We start from the raw sequence: 27,577 nt of genomic DNA, 5'->3' as shown, positions 1-27,577 counted from the left end.
AAAGTTGGCACAAACTTTTTCGCAAGTGTTTAGCGGATACCACGGTTCTCAGAAGAATGACGAAAAACAGCATAGTGAATGCCGACCTACAAACCCAAAAGCTCACTATTAATGCCCTAGTGGGCACCAAGCAAGTGTTCTTGCAGTAGTTACCCATTGAGTGTTTAGAAAAGGCTCTGAAAGGCCGCTCTTCTAGCTTTCGCTGTGACTGTGCTGCACCTACCACGCAGGCCTGGTGTGTTTTTTTTTTGTTTTTTTAAATAAACCTGAACGCTTCGAAAAAATCTTTTTGATGTTTTCCTTTAAGAAAATGAATATTTCATTTATTTTCTACCAAATTATTTTAAGATTCATGGTGGTATCGCGAAAAAGTACATGTTGGATGCGCTTGCAAAACGAAAACAGATATCACGCGAATGAACTTCTTGGCGTAGTAACTCACGTGCAGAAGCTTCGCCCACGCAGCTGTGGCTGTGCTCCAACAGAAAGTTGTCTCCAAGAGTAGTGACCGATTGCCGAATGTTTTTGTAAGACCAATGATTGGAGAGATGAAGCCAAGGAGATCAAACGTTCCTGAATCTCGAGCTGAGAGCTGGTCATCCAGCACTCCCACTGCTCCGGGGTAGGATAATTTCAATATTATCCTTATATCTTTCTTTTTCACATCATTCAGATCTTAAGACTCCGACTATGTGCCTATCTGCATCGCCAAACAAACAGTACTTTGGGAAGAAACGTATTCTGCTACATTCTTAATAGCTACTACTTGTAATATCATGCTAAAATTAGTTATGTAGGCCGGAGTACATGTTCTATCAAAGTCGAAGTCCACAACGCGTTCTCTAGGTGCACCTTCAGTTTGACAATGCTAAGGGTTGGCATGACGTAAAGTGGGAACATTCTGCCAGCTTTGAAAGAGAGAAACAAAGTCATAAGATAATTTACAAACAAATTCATTCGACACTGAAGGTAGCAAGAAATGATCCCTGTACCATTGATTCTCATTGGATGGGAATTCCCATTTATACCACCACACAACAGGCGCTAATACTTTGTGCACAACCTGGTCTCACGTGTAGTTCGTTACCTGCAGATGTAAATAACCTTCGCAACAACGAAGACCTTGCATAGCTGCGCAGAGGCCCACACATAAACTTATCTTAGTCCCCCTTCCGTTGGCATGTGAGGCGCCTTTGACAAGCGTGAGTGCTGACGAGCATGGCGGCTCAGTGTACTGCATTACATGCAAAGGCACCAGGGGCCCGAGCAGTGATGCGCTGTTCCTACAAATACCGCCACATTTGAAGGGTTTCGTACCTCCTTCACGAAATTTCAGAAAAGTTTTAGTTTTCTACATATTCACGACCACTCCGTATGCGTGGCAAAATTAGTCTTCTTGAACGCAACCTTTGTCAGCATGAGTATATGCTATGTCGTCATTGTAGCATAACCAATTTAGGCCTAAAGAGTATTAAACCATCACATTCGTTCAAACTTGCCTCCCATATGCAAATACTATATATTGACCCGTGTGTACATGTGGACAAAAACGATGATGGGGGGATTTAACAGACACCAGGTAGTGGGCCTCTGGCTTGACGCGAGAAGGAAGAAGATCTTGCGGCTCAGCTGTTCAGAACAGAAAGTTAATTTGGATAAATTCAAAGATTTCGAGCATTTGAGCTATTGCTGGAATAAACAGTGGTGTGTATCTCGCCAGTTAGAGGTCACTTATACCAGATTGCGCTGTGGAGTTCCACAACTAAATTATTACCTTAACAAAGCTCGGCTCAAGGCGTCACCGCTATGCATTTGGTGTAACGAAATTGAAACAATTGAACATTTCTTTTTATTCTGTCATCGTAATTCTTATCAGAGAAAAAGATTTTTAGTAGCCCCATTACGAAAGCTAGGAATACAAGTAAATCTACCAGTAATTTCATGACTTGGCGGAACTTCATTTGGTTACTGCCACAGGGATGTATGCTCCGCTGTGTTTGATTACATCAACGCAACTAAAAGATTACCGTGCTAGTGAACCTCTACCTTTTCAGATCTTTAGCTTATAATTTGTAGTTATGTCTTTCAAAAACGAAAGATGGTTTGACCGCTTGCTCAGAAAACATTTTTGTTTTTGGGTAGTATTATTTTAAGCTACTTTTTTAGATTGGCTTCATTTTCATTTTAGTTTCATTTAAGTATCCTGACGCCCGGTTCTTAGCCCATCCTTCTTTGTGGGTAAGCGCCATCCATCAGAGGTCATCAGCATCAGCATCAGAACACGCTGCTTTCGCTGCTTCAAGGCGTACTTGTGCTTTGTTCGCGTTGCACTGCGACACTGGGGGAGGTGCTGCTCCGTGACCCCGCCTGATGCTCAACACTGCCACGGGGAGCCGTTCATCCAGCCAGAAGCACTTGTCGACACTCCCGTGCATCGCTTCAGTCGTCGCTTGCGAGGCCTCCTTCCAGAGTTCACCCTCTCACAGAAACACTCTACAAGGCACCGCTCACATCTACCAATGGCCACCACCAGTCCACAACAGTTAATACGAGACAGTATTTTGCCAACCCCATCTCAGGTAACCTTTCTTTCACCGCTGGTGCCTGATCGCTTTGGTGGTGGAGCACATGAAGACGTCGAAGAATGGCTTGATCACTATGAACGTGTCGCTAACACCAACCAGTGGTCCCTTGAACAAAGGCTTTCCCGCGCCTACTTTTATCTCGACGACAGCGCTAGAACATGGTACCAGAACAGAGAAGGCAGATTGTCAACATGGAGTGACTTTAAAGGAGGTATGATTGACACATTTGCCGATGTCGACCGGCGCGAACGTGCGCAGCATTTACTCGAGCTACGGGTTCAGAAACCCGATGAAACGGTCGCAATGTTCGCTGAGGACATAGCCCGTCTCTTCCGTAAAGCTGACCCGCACACGACCGACGACAAAAAGTTGCGCTACCTCATGCGCGGCATTAAAGAGCAATTGTTCGCCGGACATTTGCGGAACCCGCCAAGCACCATGACAGACTTCATCAAAGAAGCTACGGCTATCGAACGGGCGCTTCACCTACAATGCCGACAATACGATCGCTTGTCCAGCAGCGCCCACACGGAAGTCGCCGCTACAACATCTGAAAATCAAAGCTCGTTGCGTGATTTAATAAGAGAGATTGTTCGCGAAGAGCTCATTCTCAAGGACACCCCTTGTCTCAGTCCCATTTTGACAACCGCCGTGCCAATAAGGACGACAGTGTGCCTGATTACCAGGCAGGTTTGAGACGTCAACCACGCTCTCCGTCTCCGTCATATTCGCCTTCGGCGCGCCACTGAACTACAGCCGACGTCAACGGAAGGAGGTCACCAAGTCCACGCCGGGGTAACTGAAGGCGGCGACCTCCGGGGGTGAGGTTGGAGGCCGTCAAGGCGACGAAAAAAAGCCCCCGTTACTTGTACCACAGGACGCCGCAAAGCCGAGAAGTTGTAACACCGACGAAACTGTGACCACAGATCTTACAGTTTCGGTAGACGGACAGCAAGTAACAGCCTTAGGTGACACCGGTGCCGGCTTTTCTATCATAAGTGAAAACCTTGCCGTACGCCTCAAAAAAAGTGAAGACTACGTGGACGGGACCTCACCTGAGGACAGCAGGCGGCCAGCTGTTGATGCCTGTCGGAAGGTGTACAGCAAAACTCGACATCAGTGGCTCTTCTTTCGTGGCGACGTTCGTCATCCTCACCTCGTGTTGCAAGGACTTGATCATAGGGATGGACTTCTTAAGAAAATATGGTGCCGTCATCAACATCCCAGACCTTTCAATTACATTGCGCAACTGCCCTGGTTTAGTTGACTGTTCAGACGCAATACGCAACACTTTACGTATAATTGATGATTATGTGGTCGTCCCGCCCCGGTCATGCACTCTTGTTTTGGTGGAAGGCCACGAAGCGTTTGATGGCGAAGGCATCGCTGACCAAATTGGCTCGCTGCTATTTAGTCATGGCATTTCAGTCGCACGAGGTATCGTCCGTCTCACTGATGGACGCACGAATTTAATTCTGACGAACTTTAGTGCTAAGTGCCGGCACCTTCCGAAGGACATACCTATCGCTTCGTACGACAATATTGTAGAAATGCGAGGCAGTTTATGTTTGTCGGTATTTTACGAAGCGCCTAATCAAGTACGAGAACCCGTTCTCGATGTTGGCACCACTCTGTCAAAGGACGAGCGACAGAGACTTCTTCAGCTGCTAGCTGAATTCCGCGACTGCTTTTCAACGACATCACGAGTTGGTCGAACACCTTTGACAAAGCACCGAATAATCACCGAGGACATGGTGAGACCTATCCATCAGAACTCTTATCGTGTAGCTTCAAAGGAACGTGAAGCCATACAACAACAAGTCGCGAAAATGCTTGCAGATGACGTCATTCAGCCATCACAGAGCACCTGGCATCGCCTGTAGTGCTAGTAAAGAAAAAGGACGGCACCCTGCGTTTTTGCGTGGACTACAGGAAGCTGAATTGGGCGACCAAGAAAGATATGTACCCGCTCCCACGTATTGATGACTCCCTTGACAGACTTCGGTATGCTCGCTACTTTTCTTCCATGGACTTGAGAAGTGGATACTGGCAGATCGAGATAGACCCAAGAGACCGAGAGAAAACCGCTTTTTGACGCCAGATAGTTTATACGAATTTAAAATCTTGCCTTTTGGTTTCTGCTCCGCACCCGCGACTTTTCAAAGGCTTATAGACACGGTACTTACGGTATAAGTGGAAGACGTGCCTAGTCTATCTGGACGACGTTATAGTGTTTTCGACCACTTTTGACGAGCATCTCAAAAGGCTGGAAGTTGTTTTACGTGCCATACGGTTCGCGGGCCTAACATTGAAACAAGAAAAGTGCCATTTCTGTTTTCACGAACTTCAGTTTCTCGGTCAGGTCGTCAGCAACGCAGGTGTCCGGCCCGATCTTGGAAAAATTGCCGCCGTCGCACAGTTCCCAGTACCCTCCAACAGAAGGTTGTCGGACGCTTCCTAGGCCTTTGTGCCTATTATCACCGGTTTATCGCAAACTTCGCCCGCATGGCGTCGCCACTAACTCGTCTCACAAGAGACGATGTTGCCTTTGAGTGGAAAGAAGAACAGGAGGCTGCCTTTACTGACCTGCGTCAACGTCATCAAACGCCCCCTGTGCTTGCCCACTTCGACGAAGAAGCTTCGACGATGCTTCACACAGACGCTGGCAATGTAGGTCTTGGGGCTGTGCTTGTGCAACGGCAAGAGGACACAGAAAGAGTGATCGCCTACGCAAGTCGAACGCTAACACGCGCAGAGGCTAACTATTCAACAACAGAGAAAGAATGCTTCGCCGTAGTATGGGCAGCAATGAAATTTCGCCCGTACTTGTATGGCCGGCACTTCAAAGTTATCAGTGACCATCACTCCCTTTGCTGGTTAACTAATCTAATAGATCCCACCAGCCGATTAGCGCGTTGTAGCCTAATACTGCAAGAGTTTGACATGACGGTCGTGCACAAGTCAGGCAAGCGACATATGGACGCTGACTGTCTGTCCCGTTCACCCATTGTGTCGGCAGGCCTACCTGAGGAGGAGGAAACGGCATTTCTCGGTGTCCTCGACACGACCGCCATTGCGCAGCAACAGCGTGACGACACTGAGTTGCTTGGCTTAATTAACTACTTGGAAGGCAGATCACAGAAGGCGCCAAGAGTTTTCGCAAGAGTGTTGTCATCGTTTTGTTTGCGGGGCGGAGTACTCTACAAAAGAAACTTTTCGTCGACAGGATCCGCCTATCTGCTCGTCATACCAGCAGCCCTTCGTACCGAAGTACTCAAAGCATGCCACAACGAGGTGACCTCTGGCCATTTGAGTTACATGAGAACGTTCGCCAGAGTACAGCAAAGGTATTACTGGCCGAGACTAACCACAGCCGTGAAGCACTACGTTCATACTTGTCTCGACTGCCAGCGACGCAAGTCACCACCGACTAAACCAGCTGGCCTCCTGCAACCCGTGCAGTTCCCAACAGCTCCATTATACCAGATAGGCATGAACATTTTGGGCCCACTTCCTATTTCTACTGCAGGGAACCGCTGGGTTATCATCGCGACGAATTATCTGACCCGTTATGCCGAGACAAAGGCTATTCAGAGAGGTAAAGCAGCAAAGGTGGCAAGATTTTTCATCAAAAATATTGTACTGAGGCATGGTGCACCAACCAACTTGATCACAGACAGAGAAACCGCATTTACGGCAGCTCTTTTGGATCTCGTCCTGATGCTGAGTGGAACAACGCATCGTATGACCACTGCCTACCAACCACAAACAAACGGGCTGACGGAGCGTCTGAACAAACCATTGAAGACATGCTTTCGATGTACGTAGACATTGAACACAAAAATTGGGATGAAATCTTGCCATACATAACGTTTGCGTACAACACGGCCAAGCAAGAAACGATCCGCATGACCCCGTTCAGCCTCGTTCATGGACGAGAAGTACGAACTATGTTAGATGCAATGCTACCGCACGAAAGTGATGACATCAACCCAGACACCAACATGTTTACGGAACGCGCGGAAGAAGCTAGACAACTGGCACGTTTACGGATCCGCCAGCAGCAAGCGTACGATGCAGGCCGCTACAATGCTCACCGTAGAGCAGTTGTCTATCAAACTGGCGACAAAGTATGAATTTGGACACCCGTACGGAAACGAGGACTATCAGAAAAGCTCTTAAGAAGATACTTTGGGCCATACCGAGTGCTGCGACAACTGAGTGACGTCACTTACGAAGTTATTCCCGACAATTCGTGTAGTACCAAGCGTCGCCAGCACCATCCTGAACTCGTTCACGTAGTGCGCATGAAGCCTTACGTCAGCGAGTGATTGCGTGAGACTTGTCTTTCAACAAAAACTGCATTATTGACTTCGCATCGGGTCGATGCTCTTTGAGAGGGAGGCAAATGACCCGTGTCTACATGTGGACAAAAACGATGACGGGGGAATTCAGCGGACACCAGGTAGTGGGCCTCTGGCTTGACGCGAGAAAGAAGAAGATCTTGCGGCTCAGATGTTGAGAACACGCTGCTTTCGCTGCCTCAAGGCGTACTTGTGCTTTGTTCGCGTTGTACGGCGACAATATGTAGCGGGAGAAGTGCTCCTTTGGAAAATAGTAGGGCGGTTTTACTGCTCAATATCTGCCATCAAGCTACTGTACCTTGACATTGATAGCGTGTCTTTTGTACTGTTGCAGTTTTTAATGCACCTCGTGGCACCCGCTTTATGGGAATACTCATTTTTAGCGACTATGCCTTCGCAGGGAACTCAACAAATTAGATGATCAGCCTCTGTCGGAGCAGGAAATTCTGCAGTATCGTCAGGATGTCACTTCACAGAAGAGGGCCCTGAAAGCACTGCTGCACTTTTTGCGATTGACCGGCCTTGCTGAACGGTTATAGCTGGGACGCCCTTCCTGTGTGTGTTTTCGTTTTTTTTATGAGTGCGCGTGCGTTTATTTTCTCTATCTAACCCCTCTTTCTTGCCCCTACTTCCCCACCCCCAGCGCTGGGTAGAAAACCAGATGCCAATATCTGGTTAACCTCCCGGCCTTTCCTTTCTCACTCTCTCTCTCTATCTTTAGCTCAATAGAACTGAAACAGGCATAGAATTTAGCTCCCCGGCCATTCCCAGAGCGGGAATGGGCTGCGTTTTTTTTTATTCTGAGGAAGTGAAAGGAAAAAAATGTCGGCAAGTCCTGAATCTTCTGAACTGAATAGAAATAGAATGAGTGCGCCAATTCCACAACACTGGTGACCAGTCAGCCATATAAGGCAAGGAGGATGAAGGCAGCTACTGCGTCCAAGTGATTCTTCCCGCATTATAATGAAAGTTTATTATAGCATTGACAATTTTATTCAATCTCCTTGATAAAGTAAATTAGCGTTCAGGGGCTGCACGTCATGTTTTTTAAAGTGCTAATATAGTACACATTTTTTTACGGAACAAATTTATGAAAAAAGAACCCGTAGTATTCTCACAGTATCAATTACAAGAGCACTTAGTACACTAAACGAAAAATAAAGCAGTCGCAAAGTTCTACTGGCTTCATAATCAAGTAATCGTGGTGGCACGCCAGCGTTTACCAGAGCAATTCGCTTCACGCCGTTCGGTCTTGTCTACTGACGTGAGGTTCAGACCTTGCTGTATGCTATGCTACACATGATTACAACGCTTTGGTAAGGCTTACTGGCGATCAATGTACACAGTGCGCCAAACAAGCTCTTCACGTGGCACGCCAGCTCATTACGCCTCAACAAAATGCGGGCACACGCTGCTAAAATTTTATATAGTCATTGGGAAGTAGAATGCAACCCGGAAGTTTAAGAGTCGATCCATATTCCCGTTCGCCTCTACGAATTGTCTGAAAAGTTTCTCAGTCGCTACTCTGGATAGCACAAACCGCTCTACAGCCACAGTTTAGTGAATTATCAGGTTCTCCTAGATGGCACGATGTCACCCCAACGTCGAAAGCATCGCTTGAAGATTGTCAAGATTTTATGGCTCAACTCTGTTTCACGTGGTGAAGTGAGAGAAGGAAAAGAATGCCAGCATCGTGAAAGGTGTTCAGTACAAGACGGCCTTTACCCAAGAGTATAAAAAAATAAATAAACCAAGTCACTTAGGAACATTGCACGTCCTCTCTCTGGGTCTTTTGATTGACCTGTCGCCGTCTCTCTGTCTTTGTCGATGCGTAGCACGACCTTTGACCAAGAGTTGTTGTCGCGGTAGCTGCAGCACAGAAAGCATCTGCCTCGAAGCCCTTGCAATGAAGGAGGTTGGCGAGTCATTTGTGTTCACACCATTTCTCCGAAGTTTTATCATACTATCAATTGTCGTTCATTTCCACTGCACGCAAATCCCATAACCTTCATGACATAAATGCATGTACGTTTCATGCACTTTTAGGCTAAAAAATTGTAGTCCTGCTAATAGCCGCCTTAGATAATATTTCTCCACTTTCATTACGCTGAGAACTATGCAAGTTACCATGCGTTACCATGCGATGGCGCTATTTGGTAGTCACTGGCGCTAGAGCTAATAAACATAATATATTATCACTAAATACTGAGTTTAGAACAAATGCTCATTTCGGTGATTATGTTTTTATCACCCTATTTTGAGTACGAGCTTGAATTAGGGCCAAAAAAGCGTTTATAGGATGCCTATGAATGTCCACTTTTTTGTGTTTGTGCCTAAATGTTTATATATGTGCCTATAAATACCTATATTCAATATAAGCGCCCACATTACTAATCTTAAACATCAAATTTCTTATTACGATGCACTTTGAAACCGTTATTGATTTTACTGGAAAACATTAGTATTAAGAACTGTATGTGGCTAAACCTGGCACTCTATTTCGATGAACTTTCAGTGCGCACTATTGTTTGTTTCTGTGCTTTTGTTGATTTTTCTGTACCCGCTCCTGCAATGTCCCAAGCATGGGACAGCAGTACTTGTAAATAAATAAATAAAAGAACCAAAAGTAAATTGCACGCACCGTCCCCCATACTCGGCCGCGCTGGCATAGTGCGAGCAGTTGGCCAATGCGAAACCGTGAAGAGCCGTCAGAGGAAATGATAGTGAAGAGAGAAAAACAAAAATGGGATGTGCACAGGTCTCCCATTTCGTTTGTAATGTACCTCGTAAGATATTCACTGACGAAGGAGAATTAGACAACCAGGCAGTTCGAGGCTCGAAGGCAGTTTGAGCCCGCAAGCCCAAACGCGGCCTAGCTTGCGGGCGCAGCTCCAGTAAGCCGACGTATTCTCATCTCTGGCCCTCGCCGGGTTCATGCCCCTTGTTTTTTTTGTTAAGTTTACTGAGAGGTCGCATTATCAAAAAACAATATCCTGTCTCTGCCGCAAACCTACATAACGGCGGGACGCACCGGGCCGGATTAATGGCGCCTAGATTATCACACCGGCTCACCGCCGCCGCGACGTCACTCGTTTTGCCAGAGCGAGCGCTCTTACCGGAGGCTGTGAATTCATTGCCACCATTGTCTACCAGTAAAAGATCTTAACACTCGACAACTTTATTCTGCATTTTGCGTCGGAAATGGCGCAATATTAAGTAAACAATTGCGTTTGAAAGCATTTACAGATTCACTTATTAGTCATTTATTCAAATAAAAAGTCAAATATTGTACGTTTTAGCGATTGTATGGCCAATTCATAAGAGAAAAATTTATGAGCCAACAAAAAGAGAAAATAAATAAGGTGAATTTTATTCATTATTTATTTACACACACACACACACACGCAGATACGTATTATGCACATACAGAAAAACTGTTCTTACTCATTTGGAATTTCCTGCAGTTTTATTTGTACTATTTCAAACATCTGTCTTTAGAGACACGTAGTTATTTACGAGAGTTTGTGCTTCTGCCACAAGTATGTTATTCGGCACATTATCAGGGTCACGACCATTGCAAAAGAAAACAAAATCTTTCGTTTCACAAAAAAATCTTGTTACCGACACGAGAAGCAGCGTTCCTTCTTTTGCTCTGCACACTCTCGCAGTGGTGCGTATAGTCAGTCATATAACTTGCGTTCAGATAATAATTTTAATACTGGGTTTATACTAGACCGTGTACAGCCCCCGTGAGTGCTTCTACTTCAGTTTAGATTTTTGGATGGGTATATTTAGGTAGTGTTTTTCAAACATCAAGTAGAAATCACACCTGACAACCAATTAGTAAAACGCGCTACCGTGAGAGTCTTCACGCATCTAAATTTCAAAAAAACCATATTATGCTAAGATGCTGACTGCAATAAAGTAGTATGAATACCGGCAAAAAGTATTATGCACAAAACCAATGCATTCAATCATTTCTTCCGTTTTTATCAACCAAGAGAACAGAAGTAATACAAGTCCACAGCGCTAATCGCCAATAGCAAAATGTTTACTGAACCTGAAGGATAAGTGCCTGTTCTGAAAATGTGGGGCCACGCAAGTTTATTATTTTAATGCCAGGGCTTACGCCAACAAGCCAGAAGCACACATGACGCGTTAAGTTTAGAGCAAGAACAAAAAGTGGTGGAGATAGGGCCATTAGAACAAATTAGAAATATAAGTAGTACAGACACGCGTACCTTCACTTGACGAAGAAAACGAATGTCAACGTCAACCTGACGAACTACACATTCCCATTTTGTTCTTCTGTTGTTCTGCGGAAGAGAAAACACTCTCAAATTCAGTCCCTTTGCAGCGACGATTCGCCACGCAGCATCGCCCAAGCGTTCAGATTTGCCGCCGTACAGATTGCGAATATCCTGTGCACAAAACACATCACAGATTCACGTTGCAGTTCCAGAACACAGAAAAAGACGGTCTTCTGGAGTCGCCAACAAGTAAACCAGCACGCCACCAAAACGTTCATTGGGCTTGCTAATCTATATTTGTGGAGTGACTATAGAGCAAGCGAAGGCACGTCTGTGCAGCGAAACACGCAGGTCACAACAGAGTTACGTCAGAGGCCGAGGCAAACAGAGTGAGCAGGCCTCAAATTTTCTATATGGTATCGGCCGGACCCGGGCTTTTAGTTAGTGTCCGCCGGGCCGAACCGGCAGGCTCACTGCTCTCTAAGGACGAGTTCGGGCGGGCGTGCAATGCAGTCGGTGGGCCACGGCTCATATACAGGGCTCGGAAATGCGGCTCGCGCACAGCTATACGAGGCATCTCTTCCTTCTGGCCCTTCAGCGCTCGGGCTATCTGCTCCTCTTTTGCATCGCAAACCACTTCGCACCCCTAAAACGAATGCAAGCAAACAAATGGCATTTTGCCTAACAAAAATAAGCAAAAACAAAGACTAAAGAAGTTTTCTTTCTACAAATAGCATTTTTGTTTTGTTTAAGTGGTGTAAAAGCAGTAATTAAAACACGTTTAAAGAGCTAAGCGTGGTGTGGATTATTGAATGCCAGATTATAACTGGCACTCGCTGATTAAACAGTCCTTGGATGTTAGGCGAGTATAAATTGAAAGAAACGCCGCCTTTAGGGATATCTGCAAAAGCATCTTAATGACGACCATTATCCTGCCTACGTGTTGACACTGGCCCATGTCCATTTGTTTTTCTTAATTTCAACTATAGTATCGTTAAGGGTCATACTCAATGGATTCCAAGAGAAGTCAAATGCGCAAAGGCGTGACAAAAAGCTACGTGGCCCTATGATATGAAGAAGTTTGCGTGTACAACAAGGAAGCAGCAAGTACCGAACCGGGTTCCTTTACAGAACCTTGGGGAGGTCCTTGCCCCTACGGAGGGCGTACTGAAGCTCATGATGAATACGATGATGTCAAGGACACCAAAAATTTACACCTTTTTTGCCAATCTTATTTTTCAATTATTCGCAAGTGAAATATGGACACTGGCACTAAACAGCGACTCAATATACATGTAAGAGATGGTCAGCGTAAGGCTGTCTACGTGTAGCACTGTTATGGTGCGAGTACGCTTGAGAACGTACGGGAACTGTTGTGACTTGCCTTTGAAGTTGTAGGAGACTCGGAAGGAAAATGCAACGGCAGTATGAACAGGCTGAAGGGATATTTGGACAAGTTAATTTACAATTTTCACTCGGTGAGCATTTCGTTACATTGCGAACATTTTGCTACATCAGTACCATCTCTTCATACATGACGACAATCGTCCGCCTGAGCCCATGAAGCTGATTATCAAAAGGCGCTTTTTCTTAAATACGTAGATGGTGGGATGGCTCCAAATAGCGCTGCGTAATCACAAGACAAGCACCGCTTTTGAGGGTACTGCCCACACATTCCCAAGCCAGCGTCCTTGACCGGAGCTTGGTCAGCGCACACTGCACCAGTGGCCCCAAGGTTATCCTTTGATGACCTAGGAAGGCTGAACGGTACTGGGCACTACGCTCGTACAGCTGGGTACATCAAAAGGTCCGCCATCTCAAAGCAACTCGTCGTCCAATCAGAGGGGCGGGTTGTCATCAATCCTGATGCAACTGTCTTTCCAAGAAGGATGTTGCGACCAAAAAACCATTATGCTTAACTCGCCGAACGCTTAGCGGTGTGTGACTGCATAACGCCTCGCTCTTCCTGCTCCTTGATTGTCAGCAGGCCAGTAGCCCTTTGTCGACTATTGTTCAGTGAACAAAGGATACCCCTTCTTTGGCACAAGTGCCGAACGTAACAGAAATGGCTATGCCGATGTCATTTGTTGTTGAATTTCCCCTGACAGATGTACTAATTTTCACGTTGAATTAGTGATAAAAGCGATTAGCCGATGGCTACCGCCCTATAGGATCAACGTACTGACTCGTGAAAATGCTGTAAAGAACTGCCCTCTAAGGATGCAAAATGGCTTGCTGTGCGGCCTTCTTAGACATGATGAAAACAAAGAGATGCAAAGGTGTGTTGCATGGCTGTGTTGCATTGTTCGCGCTTTTGCGCCGTCATGGACAATGTTTTTTTTTTGCCTTCCTGACCTAGATATTGTTCTCGAACACCTTTCTTTTAGAATTAGCTGAATATATTGGAAAAGTTATTATGCGGAGATTTACGGCGCTGGTGACCTCAATGTTATTTTTGTGCCAATTTCTGTCATCTTAAAGGTTGTTTTGTCTCTCTGTATTTGTCAGCCAAAGCACACTTTTTAGTACTTCGAAAATCCGGGCCTCAAGGTATCCTCTCTCAATCTGCGTATTATTATGCAGGAAATGCTTTTATGTTACGTATATGTGTGTTTTTTCGTCCAAAGAAGCATGTGTCACACCCCCACAAGTGATATTAGCCAATATGTCAATTATCGGAAGAAAGGTGGCGTCCTTTTTTTTAGAAAAAAAGTGAAAGTACGTTAACGGCAAGCCTATTTTTGCGAGTATATATGCGGGAGCGTGCTTCAAGAATTTTGGTCTGTGTGTGTACCATCAATACCTCAAGTTTAATTGTGGCTTAGTGTGTATTGCCCACTATCAACGGTATTCAGGAGTAAAATTTCTATTTGGCTTTTCTCATTTGAGACAACCTATTTAGGCTTGAATTACCTCGTAAAAGAAGTCTGAAACATTTTGACTGAATGTACGCTATAGCAATATATATTAAGGTAAGCTTAACATCACACCTCTGCTTTCGTCAAGCGAATTGGCTTAAAGAGTGATAGGTCCTTCCTTGCAAAAAAAAAGCCCTATTCCGGACTACCAGCAGCGTTTTCTTGTTCTTGGCATATTGAAGATCTCTAAAAGAACTTCGGCTAGTTTTTACGGGCTCATTTTATAGGCACAAACCTCGGATCAGAAAGAGCTGCGTTTCTGGCCCTGACCCGTCCCGAGTTTACTTATTTTGGTCATTAGGGGCACGCAGAGAACAGACATGTATCCACCCACTCATATAGGAAGCGATACGCGCATGTCAGGAAGGAATATCGTTAACATATGTAATAATGCTTGGTCGAAGCGTAAAATAATCGCAATCGGTCATACAATGCCAGTTGTGTAACTAAGCTTGACACGACACAAATTTGCAGAATGAGTAGTTCGTTGGATGATTCGAACCCATTAAAAAGGGATCAACTTTAATTATTCTCAGTCATAAGCTATGGCATTAAGAAAGTGCACATAACGCCATAGAAATGTTTAGCGGTTTTTTGACTTCTCCGCAAAATCAAGAATGACGGCGTAGAGGGTGCCTGCCAAGTTGCCAAAAAAATATGGTTTGTATCATAATGAGTAGTCTGGAAGCATGCCTGAATTAGCAGTCCCGAGCAAGTTTACTATGCGCTCTGAGATACCACTCTTGCAGCCTTCATTGTGATTGATGCGCTTTCCTCGCATGCCTTGCACTTTCACGAATGATATTTCATTTGTGCATCGTCATATCTAAACTCACACTCTTGTTACTCTCCAGAAAACAGCATGTTTGGTGTTTTGCTGCACACCTCCGAGAACTATAAAGAGGATAGCTGCGCCAGATGGGCTCGACTGTAGCAACGACCTCACCGGACTACTAGACATGGTATGTCAATCAGAATTTTGTGGCACAACATACACCTTGAGTCTCAACGTCTTACCTCCCGCAACGAATGAAGTTGCCCGTGAGAAAGCCATGCGGACAATAAATACTTAGGGTCGTTCAGTAAAGCGTGTGTAAACAGTGTAATGCCGACGCGCAAGGAAGTAGTAAAATACGGCTTCTTTATGTACATCAAGCAAGCAAAACTCCTCGTTTATTAGTTCACCTTTCAAACTTTATCCGGACGATTTCATGCTGCCATTCTTCTTCACCTAATGACCACCCCACAAACATTCAAAGCGCTTAGCGGAACAAATCACTAGATGTCGGTTGCCTCTCTTGTAGAACCATGAGTTGATAGAACACGGAGGAGACCTCTCATTTTTTGTTGGAGCACAAGAGAGTACTTCTTACATAATCATTTACAATAAACGATAAATAAACGTGACTGATATGCTTACAGCAGTAAAGTAAGAAAAAATAAGTGTTCGTAGATAAAAATCTGACGAATTTTTGTAAGATCAGAAGTTCGGTTTAGACAAGGCAGTAATTGCACGTCATCACAGCTTGAGTGAGATAACAATGCCGTTTGCTTGAAAAGTAAAAACAGGTTTGTTTCTTGGTCGTTGTGTGCGTGGCTGCCTTGATAGCAAGGATGAGCAAGTTCTGATAGCAACCTTGTTTTTGCTTGCCAGATAATTTAACATAATCATGCCAGGTAATATTAGTAATGAAGTCATGTTTTAAGCTCAGTATCAAGAAAATCTATTTTCTAAGGTAATGCATGGATAATATAAAGTCAGCTTAATCGAGAAAAGCAGGGCACATGAAAACACAGGGCCATAACCGCCTAAAATCTCCGTTAACAGACGCATCTCACTTCGAGATGCATGGCTTCCTCCTCAAGAGTGGTCGCCTTCTTTGAACGCCCCATGACTCTCTGGACAGGATCGGGCGCAGCGAGACTATCTGCAGAGCGGAGGTTGCACGCGGAGTCTCCGTCTTTGGCGTGGACCTGCTACTACGGTTGCTTGAGAAGGTGGTGTGGTGGTTCGGTTTGTCCTTAATCTCTTCGCTAAACGACGCGCACTTCCTTCCTCTTTCTTTATATCTTTTTCCTTGCTCTCTGTCTCCTTCTTTTTCATTCCACATTTCTTTCCCGCTCTTTCTTTCTTTCTTTCTTTCTCATTCGTTCTGGGCTATGTTTCACTCATTTTCCTCCTCTTCATTCTCACATCTCCTCACACACACTACCCTTCCCCACCCCCTTGATACACTATGCTATATAGGGCTAAGCTTTGCTCTGCTCACATACATCAATTGTCGAATCACGATTCTGCGACTCACCCTTGGGAGGGGGCCATGCTAATTTTTTTCTGTAGTTTAAAATTTAGTATATGTACATGGTGTGCTGCACTGTTCTTGTGCAGCACACTATGAAGAAATATAACTGAAATATAGGACTTTGTGTGAAATCAAGCTTCTTTCTGAAGAGCGCTTGTACGTTTAAACTTCAACTGTATAATACTGCCCATGTTATTTTTGTGTGTACGCACTCTATCGTATACCATTTCAATGAGGAGGTTCGTGACTAGTCAAGTCATAGGGACGCTCGCTCGTGGATCAGGGTACAAGTGGCCCAGACACCTTGGAAATAACTTCCCAGCGAAAGCCGTTATGAGATCACATTTCGTGTCTCGCGCAGCTGCGTAGTGTCCGCCGCCACAGCCGGTGTTCGTAACCACATGGCGCAATATTGTTACGAGTAACTTGTTCAATGAGCTATTTACAGCGCAGAGAACCCGACGAGCAAGATGGCGTCCGACCAGCATTCAACGGAAAAACCCACTTCGTCCTCCTCTTTCTTGCAGCCGTGTTTAGCGGCTGTTTTGTATCATAACCCCCGGCGGTAGAAGCACCGTCCCGGTGCTAAATTTACGCAGATGATGTCGAAGGGGGGTAATAGGGCTTCAGCCGAGCCACGTGAATGGTGTCGCTCGGAGCTGACGATGACTTTGTTGGATCGGTTGGAACAATCTCGTACGTGACGTCTGTCACTTGGCGAACGATACGGAATGGTCCAGTGTAGGGCGACAACAGCTTTTCCGACAGTCCCACACGCCGAGTAGGTGACCAGAGGAGCACGAGAGAACCCGGAGAAAAGTGCACGTCCCTATGGTGAGAATTGTAGAGCTGTTGTTGGCGCGCCTGTGAAGCCTGTAGACGGTTACGGGCGACTTGGCGCGCGTGGTCGGCGCGGGCAATGGCTTCATCAGCATATTCAGTGGCCGCAGGTAGTAACGTGTCTAAAGGTAGAGTTGGGTCTCGGCCATATAGTAGATAGAAGGGCGAATAGCCGGCAGTGTTGTGACGAGATGAGTTGTATGCGAACGTCACATACGGCAAATGAATGTCCCAATCATGGTGGTCTGGCGCAACGTATTTGGCAAGCATATCGGTTAGGGTCCTGTTAAGGCGCTCCGCGAGGCCATTTGACTGGGGATGGTACGAAGTAGAAAATGTGTGCTTGGTATGGCAAGACCTCAGGGTTTCATTAACGACAGCTGATAAGAACGTGCGGCCACGGTCGGTGAGAAGTTGACGGGGAGCACCGTGCACTAATATTATGTCGTACAGCAGAAAGTCCGCAACGTCGGTAGCGCAGCTGGTCGGGAGTGCTCGTGTGATTGCGTACCACGTCGCGTAGTCCGTGGCAACAGCAATCCATTCATTTCCGGCTGTTGAGAGTGGAAAAGGGCCCAACAGGTCGAGACCAACTCGAAAGAAAGGCTCGTTGGGAACGTCAATCGGCTGAAGGTAGCCGGCTGGGAGAGCAGACGGCGTTTTGCGACGCTGACAGGGCTCACAAGCGGCGACATAGCGTCAAACCGAGCGGGCAAGTCCAGGCCAAAAAAACCGACGTCGTACCCGATCGTATGTGCGAGAAACGCCCAAATAGCCCGTCATGGGAGCGTCATGAAGTTGATGCAGGACAGTGGAACTCAGGTGCGCTGGGATGACAGGAAGTAAGTCTGATCCGAAGGAATCAAGGTTGCGGCGATATAGGATCCCGTCTTTCACCAAAAACATTCGTAGGGATGGGTCGCGAGGCGTTGACTCCAGTTTGTCAAATTATGGCTCGTAAAGAAGCATCCCGACATTGCTCTTTGCCAATGTTTAACACCTGCGACACCGAAAAAACTTCCGTGATAGCGTCAGTATCGGTTGCTTCGTCAACAGGGTAGTGGGATAAACAATCCGCATCCTGATGTAATCGCCCTGTTTTGTACATTACAGAGAACGTGTATATTTGAAGGCGTAGAGCCCAACGAGCGAGACGTCCCGTGGGGTCCTTCAGGGAGGCTAGCCAGCAGAGTGCGTGATGATCCGTGACAACACGGAATGAGCACCCGTACAGGTATGGGCGAAACTTGGCGACTGCCCATACAAGGGCAAGGCACTCGCACTCCGTGATGGAATAGTTGCGCTCGGCTGGAGGCAGCAGTCGACTTGCGTAGGCTATAACACGGTCGTGTCCGCGTTGTTGTTGCAATAGCACAGCTGCTATGCCGTGTCCACTGGCGTCCGTGTGAATCTCGGTTGGAGCTAATGGATCAAAGTGAGCCAAGATTGGTGGCGTTGTAAGCAATGTCGTAAGTTGCGAAAACGATGAAGCTTGGTCATGGCCCCATGTAAACGAGGCGTCTTTCTTCAAGAGGTCTGTGAGTGGGCGTGCAATGGTCGCAAAGTCCTTAACAAAGCGTCTGAAATATGAGCACAACCCCACAAAACTGCGGACATCCTTTGGGGTCTTCGGAACGGGAAAGTTCATGACTGCGCAAATTTTCTCTGGGTCTGGACGCACGCCTTGAGCATCGACATGGTGACCGAGCACGCAAATTTGACGACGAGCGAAGCGGCTCTTGGAGGCGTTAAGCTGGAGTCCGGCTTGACGAAAAACGTCCAGAATAGCTGACAAACAATCAAGATGCGAGTCGAATGTAGGCGAAAAGACGATAACATCGTCAAGGTAACACAAGCAGGTGCATCATTTCAGCCCTTGGAGCAATGAGTCCATCATTCTTTTAAATGTGGCTGGTGCATTGCAAAGTCCAAAGGGCATCACCTTAAACTGATAAAGACCATCAGTAGTGACGAACGCGGTCTTCTCGCGGTCCATCTCGTCGACGGCTATCTGCCAGTACCCTGATCAAAGGTCAATAGTTGAAAAATAAGTGGCACCGTACAGGCAGTCGAGGGCGTCGTCGATGTGAGGTAAAGGATAAACGTCTTTTTTGGTAATTTTGTTAAGGTGACGGTAATCGACACAAAAGCGCCATGTTCCATCTTTCTTTTTAACAAGGACGACTGGAGAAGCCCAGGGGCTGCATGAAGGCTCGATAATGTTTTTCGCAAGCATTTTGCCGACTTCATGTTGTAATATTGCACGCTCCGACGCCGACACACAGTAGGGGCGTCAGTGAATGGGGGTTGCATGGCCAGTATTCATGCGATGGGTGACAATGGTCATTTGGCCCAAAGAGTTGCTGGCAAAGTCGAAAATGCTACGATAGCCCTCAAGAACGTGGCAAAGCGCTGCAGCTTGCTCAGACCTGAGGTCCGATGAGACCATTCGCTCGATGTCGGCGCCCCAAGAACGGGATGGAGTGGAACCACTGACTGAACTGCAGCAATCGTCAACTCTGAAGGGCTCGACATGGTCATCTTGGAGAGCAGTAATTTTGGCCAGGGAGATACCCTGTGGCAGAACTTGGGTGGCGAGTGAAAAGTTGACCAGTCGAAGAAAGGTGCGGTTTCTTTTAACCGTCAGAATCATATGCGGCACAGCAACCCCATGCGTAAGCATCACTGAAGGAATCGGGGCCACTATGTAATCACCATCAGGTACTGGCGGCGTGGAGGATAAGTCGACATGTGTGACAGAGTTAGGAGGGAGGCGCGTGAAATCAATGCAGCAGAGGCTGGTTTGCGGTGGGCTGGTCGGGTCGGAAAAGAGGGGTAAATCGAGATGGAGAGATCCAGCTGAACAGTCTGTGAGGGCAGAGTGCGTGGCTAGAAAATTCATACCGAGTATGAGTTCATGAGGGCAATGTTCGATAACGGCGAAAAGAACGACAGTGCTTCTCTCCCCAATAGACACTCGCGCTGAGCACATGCCAAGAATTGCAGCAGTTCCTCCATCGGCGACTCGTACAGCTCGGTAGAGGGCGGGCGTGACAACTTTTCTAAGTCGGCGGCGAAGGTTAGCACTCATGATGGACACATGCGCGCCAGTCTCTATCAATGCACTGACAGGAACAATGTCGACAGTAACGTCCAAAAGGTTCCGGTTCGTTGTTAATGTTAATCGAGGATTTCTTACAAAGATCGTCAACGCAGCTCCACCTCCAGAAGCTGCACGACCTAGTTTTCCGGTCGGAGATGCTGCGAATAGGTCGGGGAGGCAGCGCGGCGTTGTGGGGCGACCGGGACTGACGACGAGCAGGGGACGGTGACCGGTCATAGCGAGGTCTGCTCAGAGGTGCTGTAGGAGCGGAAAATGTGGTCGGCGTGGATGGAGAAAGTGGTGGGGATGCCTGGCGAGCAGAAGTGGTGTGATACAGAGGTGCATAATGGGACGGTGGAGCCCAGTGGCTGCGGCAGTGACGAGAGATATGGCCAATGCGTCGACAGTTAAAACATATGGGCCTGTCATCAAGAGTACGCCCTTCGGACGGATTGCGTTGTATGCGAGGTGCAGAAGGGGTACGATAAGAAGGCTCAGCAGAGTATACGGTAGGAACAGGATGTAGGCCGACATTCGATAGCTCTTGACGAACGACCGCTTGTATTAAAGATCTCTTTAGATCGTGGTCGGGGAAGGCGCAGGCGTCGGTAATGGCGTGGCTACCGGTTGTGCTGCCTCGACCTCTCGACGAATGATGCGTGTAAGGTTGTCACATCGAGGGGCCTGGTGGAAGGCGTCGTCACACGAAGAAGTGGCCGCTGTGTTCGGAAGGCGCACGATGCTTTGGGCTACTCGGTGGGCTTTAGCTTGTTCGAGACGTCGGCATTCTTTAAGGATTGTGTCGATGCTCGAGACGTTGTTAAAAACCAGCAGGTTGAAAGCATCGTCAGCAATGCCTTTCAAGACGTGGTTAACCTTTTCGTCTTCCGACATGGACTAGTCGGCCTTGGAACAAAGGGCCAAGACGTCAAGAATGTAAGAGACGTACGATTCGGTAGAAGACTGCGCCCGTGTGGCAAGAGTCTTCTTCGCAGCGAGCTGACGACCAGATGAATCGCCAAACAGGTCACGTATCTTTTCTTTGAAGAGATCCCAGCTCGTTATGTCGGCTTCGTGGTTTTCAAACCATGTTCGGGGAGTGCCGTCCAGGTAGAAAAGCACGTTGGCGTGCATGAGCGTGGGATCCCATCGGTGAGTAACACTGACGCGCTCGTACCACTTCAGCCAAGTGCCGAGATCGATCGTACCATCACCGGAGAAAGTGCCGGGATCCCGGAAGTGTGGTAGTGTGACATAGGTGGTGGCTTGGACTGATGAGGGCGGCGTAGAGGAAGTACCAGCAGTCGAAGCCGTCGAAAGGTCACTGATGGTGCGACCGCTGCGCGTCTCCATCGAGGTACGGGGGTCGTCCACCTCCACCAATAATGTTACGAGTAACTTGTTCAATGAGCTATTTACAGCGCAGAGAACCCGACGAGCAAGATGGCGTCCGACCAGCATCCAACGAAAAAACCCACTTCGTCCTCCTCTTTCTTGCAGCCGTGATTAGCGGCTCTTTTGTAAGGCGCAGCACAGTCACAGCAAAAGCTAGAAGAGCGGCCTTTCAGAGGCTTTTCAAAACACTCATTATGTAACTACTACAAGCAGACTTTCTTGGTATTCACTAGGGCATTAAATATTAAACTTTTGGGTAGTATGCTGGCATTTGATAACAACTTTTGGCCATTCTTTTGAGAAGCGTGGCATCCGCTAAACGCTTGCAAGGAATCTTGTGCCAATTGTCCATGCAGTGGCTGACGGCAATGAGGAATTATGACTGAAATCGGTATGCGCCAAAGCTAACGGGGGAACCACGAGAAGCTTTTGTTACAGTTTGCAGCATAGAACTACCCTCTGGTTACGCTATTCGCAGTGTGCGACGACTGGTTGTTCTTCCGTTGTTGTAAAACGCTTTATAAGTCGTATTACCGCGCTTTCTTTCCCGACATCAAGTCTGCCTAAGGCAAGTTCGACAACAACTTATAAGCACCGGCGATGCTCAGTGGTAAAATATTGATCTGGCACACAGCGGGCCCGGGTTCAAGCCCCACTGTGTCATTGGTGCAAGATTTTTTTTTTCTAATTTCACGCGATGTGGTTACGAACACCAGCCGTGGCGGTGATGGCGGACAACTGCGCTGACCTGAAAAGTTATCTCATAACAGCTTTCGCTGAAAAAAAAACCTTGAACTAATGACACAGTGGGACTCGAACCCGGGTGCGCTAAGTGCCAGTTTAGTATTCTATCACTCAGCAACGCCGGTGCTTTTTTTCTATTGAACGAAATCATCACCAGTGATTAGGACTAGTTGGCAAACTTGCTTTGGTAAGGCTTGATGTCGGGAAAGCAATCGCGTTAATACAACTTATACAGCGTTTTAAAGCAGCGAAACAACAAGCAGTTGTCGTACAATGCGAATAGCGTAACCAGGGCGTCGTTCAATGCGCTAAGCCACCACAAAAGCTTGTTTTTGTTCAGATAATAATTGCGGCACATGCCCATTTCAGGCATAGTTTATTATTGCTGTGAGTCAGTGCATGAACAATTGACAAAAATTCCTCACAATAGTTTAGCGGATACCACGCTTCCAAAAAGAAGAATGACGAAAAATATCATATCGAATGCCAGCCTAGTACCTTAATTTTTCTTTAGTAATGCCGTAGTGGGCCTCAAGCAAGTGTGCTTGCAGCAGTTACTCAATGAGTGTGTTGAAAAAGCTCTGAAAGGCAGCTCTTCTAGTTTTCGCTGTGACTGTGCAGCGCCTTCCGCGCAGGCCCGGCATTTTTTTTAAAGGGCGAAGCTCCTTAAAGCGTGGGTCTGTCCATCCTCTGATGTATGTGGTAGTAGTAGTAGATAGCCACCAAAGGCACATACGCGCCCTAGAGTGGGTATGTGCCCGAGGGAGTGCAAGATGGGATATAGCGGTACCTGAAGTGTTCACTAAATGGACGCATGGACGTATAGACAAACAGACTAGTAGACGGACAGACGAGCAGACGAATGAACGGAGGCGCGGACATGCAGACAGATGGACGAACTCACGGACGGACGCATGGACAGACAGACGGACGCATGCATGGAAGCTCGGATGGTTGCGCGGACAGACGGAAGCAAGAACAAACGGACGCACAGAAGCACAGACGAGCTGACGGACGCTTCGCCCCATTATCAACATTCACTCCGTGAATATGATGTGATTTTTGTGTGCTAACTTTTTCTTGTTTTTTGGGATATCTTTCATTCCATTCCTTTATTAGTTTCTATCTATCTTTTTTTATTTCTTTATCTCTACTTGTTGTGAGCGTCATTGCAGGCCATGCCGTAGAAGCCAGTAGAGGGATCTGCCGAAATTGTGTGCACAACTAGTTCATGATGATGATGCTTTTTGCGTGGTCACGTTTTGCCTTATGCCAATGCAGCTTTGCTGTTAAAACGCGGATGTGAAGGTAATGGAGCACAAGAGCGTTTTGCTCTTTGACTTACCTTGGAGCCAATTTGTGCTTATCAAAGGTGAACATTTGGTAGAAGTCCCATGGTCGGGACAGAAAATGACGGCATGATAAAACTCCAACCAATATTTACGTAAACCTAAAAATAGAAAGTCTAATTTCGGACACGCTGACTGTTGCATTTGTGAACGCCACGACCACGTGAGAATATTATGGCTTGGTCATGGTCCGCACTCTCTGTCAAAGAAAGCGCAGGTATCTCCAGGTCGTGACTTCTCATGAGCGTACCAGTCATTTATTCTCTTTGTGAATGTACTTAAAACTATAGTTTGAAAAATTGATTCTTTTTTTTCATTTCAGAGATGTTTAAACGGCATGTGCAAGCAGCTCAGGTGATGTTTCTTCGTGGGATACAGGAAACGCTATTCCCTCAGAAGCACATAAAAATTGACTCTTTTCAGATAGCAAACGTCGCGAATACCACAACGAAATTTCACTGGTTGAGCGTGTATCACAAAAAATTATACACGTTTCAAATAAACAGCCTTTTATGCGTCTCACATGGCAATTATGCTCAAAGTGTTTTTCTGAAACATTCTAACCAGAGTGCAATATGACGAGGCCACCTGATATTATTCTCTCATCCAAGAAATTACAAAAGACCATTGTGCCTTACTGCGAACTGCCATTCCTAAACAGCATTGACAGCATCAGGTCACTGTAGAGTGTAAACCTCGCAAAGTTCGTGGGGTCACTTGATATACAAGGCATAAACAGGCTTCCCTTAGTGAAAAAAAGCACGCATGTCTACGAGGTGCATCATGACAGGTGGGGAAAATCTTGGTAGCGTATAAATGAGTAACCGCTCGTTTTTCGAGCGTCGCCACATATAATAAATAGTGAGTGACGTAACGGGACAAAAAGAGTCAACCACAAAGCTTTATCCTAAGGCCCATTATCTGTACGTTGAAGTCACCGACTAGCATGAAATGTTTTTGCTTCTACGTTTGTTATATTGTTCTGTCACAATTATGATTCATACAAGTCTATAGCAAAATCTTTTTTATGTGTCTCACATTAACGTACGTTACCTGAGTGTGTACTGATATCATGTAGCCGTGACATACAGGCCCTGGACAAGGCTCGCTCCTAAATGTAAAAACTCATGGGGACCCCTATGCACGCATTTAAGGTGGCCTCAATGTGAAAGTGACATATTTTATTGTATGTATTCTTTCTGTGCCACAGTTCTAGAAAAGCTCTCTATGCAATGTGGCAGATATTCTTGTTCTCTGTTGATTTTACTCCAAGCGCTGTCACCTTGGTGCCATTTTGGATTTGCAGAGGGCAGGCGCCTTGACAAGCTTCTATGCCTTTTGACCAGTTCCCTTAACAAATTGTACTTCTTTGCTTTTTGCTGAAATAATTTCATCTTCAACTTCATTAAAGAATAGCCGTGACACAGCCTCAAAAAGTGGCTTCTTCCACGTGCACTAGCAATCTGCGCTGCCCCGCTCGGACCTGGAGCACCAACTCTGAACTGTCCTATGAGCCAAGAAACCCGCCAATGGCAATCAACCTTTGGCCGAAGCGTAGGACGTATTCGGATCCATCCTACCAATCTACCTTTTCCGCGATGCAGTGGCGTATGCACTCTTGACAAGCGGAAAAGCCGTTCTGGCATACTTTTGTAGCGCCCCACTACATCATCATCGACATTAATAATCATCACCATTGTCATAGCCACCGCGCCACGCCTCTCGCGCAGCTCATGCTTAAGCTACGTGAGGACAGAACGAGCTTCTGACCTGGCGGTTTGGACGCTGCAGCTGCGGCCGCGCCGCTCCGGTAAATCGCCTTGGATAATGAAGTGGCGAGAGAACGACACGACCACGTTGACCGTCGTCCTGTCCTCTTCTTTCACTACATTGGTGACCCAGACTACGAACGCGACCTTTCATGGAGCAGCATGAGCATCTCGACAGCCTCAGCCCTGGTACCACAGCCACTGCACCCGGCCATGTACCCTCTTCGGTTGTTGTTGAACGTACTGCTACCATGACACTACCACAGCTGTAGCTTGCCGATCCCTCCTTATGGTTCATTGAAGTCGAGAACAAGTTCCGCATTCATCGCATCACGTCAGAAGTTCGCAAGCATGAGCTCCTTGTTGAATCTTAGCGCCACAGGCAGTGGCTGAAATACGCGACATCCTCGTGGGCCCACCAGGTGACACACCATATACGATAGTCAAACAGGCTCTTCTTCACCGACTCATTCCGCCTAAGCATCGGCGCATTGAGCAGCTTCTGCGCAACGAAGAGCTCGGGGACCGCCGTCCCACACAGTTTTTACGTCACCTGCAGCAGCTGCTTGGGGACCAGCCGGACGGCTCGGAAACATCCATACTACATGAGTTGTTTCTACAACGTCTTCCACCTACCATACGAATTGCTCTTGTCCCAGCTCAGGATAAGCCGCTGTCGGAGCTGGCAGAAATGGCCGATGACATGATGGACGTTGCTCCGGCAGTCATAAATACTGCCCACACCTCTCCAATTTTCGAAGCAGATTCTCTTCGAGAAACGGTAAAAGATTTCGCAGCTGAAGTCACCAGCTTGCGCCTGCAATTGCTGAGCATTCGCAACTTAAATGACCAGCCTCGTCCACGTCGACCTACTCTCACGTCGGCTGCTCCGCAACGGCCCCTCCACGATCCCGAACACTGCTTTTCACCGCAGAACAATTGCTATTATCACCGGCGTTTTGATGCCGCGGCTCGCAGATGTGTGCCACCTTGCTCATGGCGCATTGGAAACGCTCCGGCCGATCGTCAATAACAGTGGTGGGCGATCAAGGCAGAGCACCAAGCCGCCTCTTCCACCTCACCGACATAACCACAAGTCTGCGCTTCCTTGTGGACACTGGAGCAGAAGTCAGCATAATTCCAGCGTCCAAAACTGACCGGCGTCTCCACGAGAAGTCAACTCCTTTACAAGCGATTAATTCTTCGGGCATCACAACTTACGGACAGAAGTCTCCGACCCTTGATCTCAGTCTTAAGAGGAAACTGCAGTGGTTATCTCGGATAGCAGGCGTACGCTACGCAATCTTAGGCACCGCTTTTTTAACGCATTTTCATCTGCTCGTGGATATGAACCGCTGTCGCCTGGTGAAAGCTATACCGGCTTATCGGTCGATGGTTTTCTGTCACACGCTACGGCCCTAAACCCCACTTTCGTGAAACCGCCCACGTCACCATATACAGCTCTGCTCAAAGAGCTTCCGGAGATTACAACACAATCTCCCATAAATAAGACCCCCAAGCACACTGTGACCCACTGCATCGTTACCACGGGCCCACCGGTTTACTACCGCCCTCGCCGACTTGGCCCTGATAAACTTCGAATTGCTCGCAACTATTTTGAGCATATGTTACAGTTGCTAATTATATGTCCATCATCAAGCTCGTGGTCGTCGGCGCTACACATGGTTCCCAAGAAGAACCATGACTGGTGGCCCTGTGGTGACTATCGAGCTCTCAGTGCAGTCACCGTACTCGATCGATACCCATTACCCATTATTTAGGACTGTACTGCGTTTTTAACCGGCACAACTGTATACTCGAAGATTGATCTTGTGAAAGCTTATCACCAGATCCCCGTTGAGCCTTCTGACATTTCTAAAACTGCAATAATTACCCCATTTGGGCTCTATGGGTGTTTACGAATGCCTTTCGGTTTGAGAAACGCAGCTCAGACATT

At 47.0% G+C, this 27,577-nt stretch overlaps 1 protein-coding gene across 1 annotated transcript in view; it reads left to right on the top strand.

Annotated features, from left to right (window-relative positions):
• The window catches only part of LOC142765321 (uncharacterized), a 172,612-nt gene extending 148,231 nt beyond the window's left edge, over nucleotides 1-24,381 (top strand). Inside the window, exons 10-11 of the mRNA XM_075866088.1 lie at nucleotides 14,972-15,079; nucleotides 24,174-24,381. Of these exons, the coding sequence (XP_075722203.1) occupies nucleotides 14,972-15,079; nucleotides 24,174-24,209 (144 nt within the window). The 3' untranslated portion in view covers nucleotides 24,210-24,381. The remainder of the gene's footprint in view (nucleotides 1-14,971; nucleotides 15,080-24,173) is intronic.
• Nucleotides 24,382-27,577: the final 3,196 nt, after the last annotated feature.

This window comes from Rhipicephalus microplus, chromosome 6 (genome assembly GCF_043290135.1).
Source record: "Rhipicephalus microplus isolate Deutch F79 chromosome 6, USDA_Rmic, whole genome shotgun sequence".
Taxonomy (NCBI): Eukaryota; Metazoa; Arthropoda; class Arachnida; order Ixodida; family Ixodidae; genus Rhipicephalus; species Rhipicephalus microplus.
This window is presented reverse-complemented; position numbering and strand designations above follow the sequence as displayed.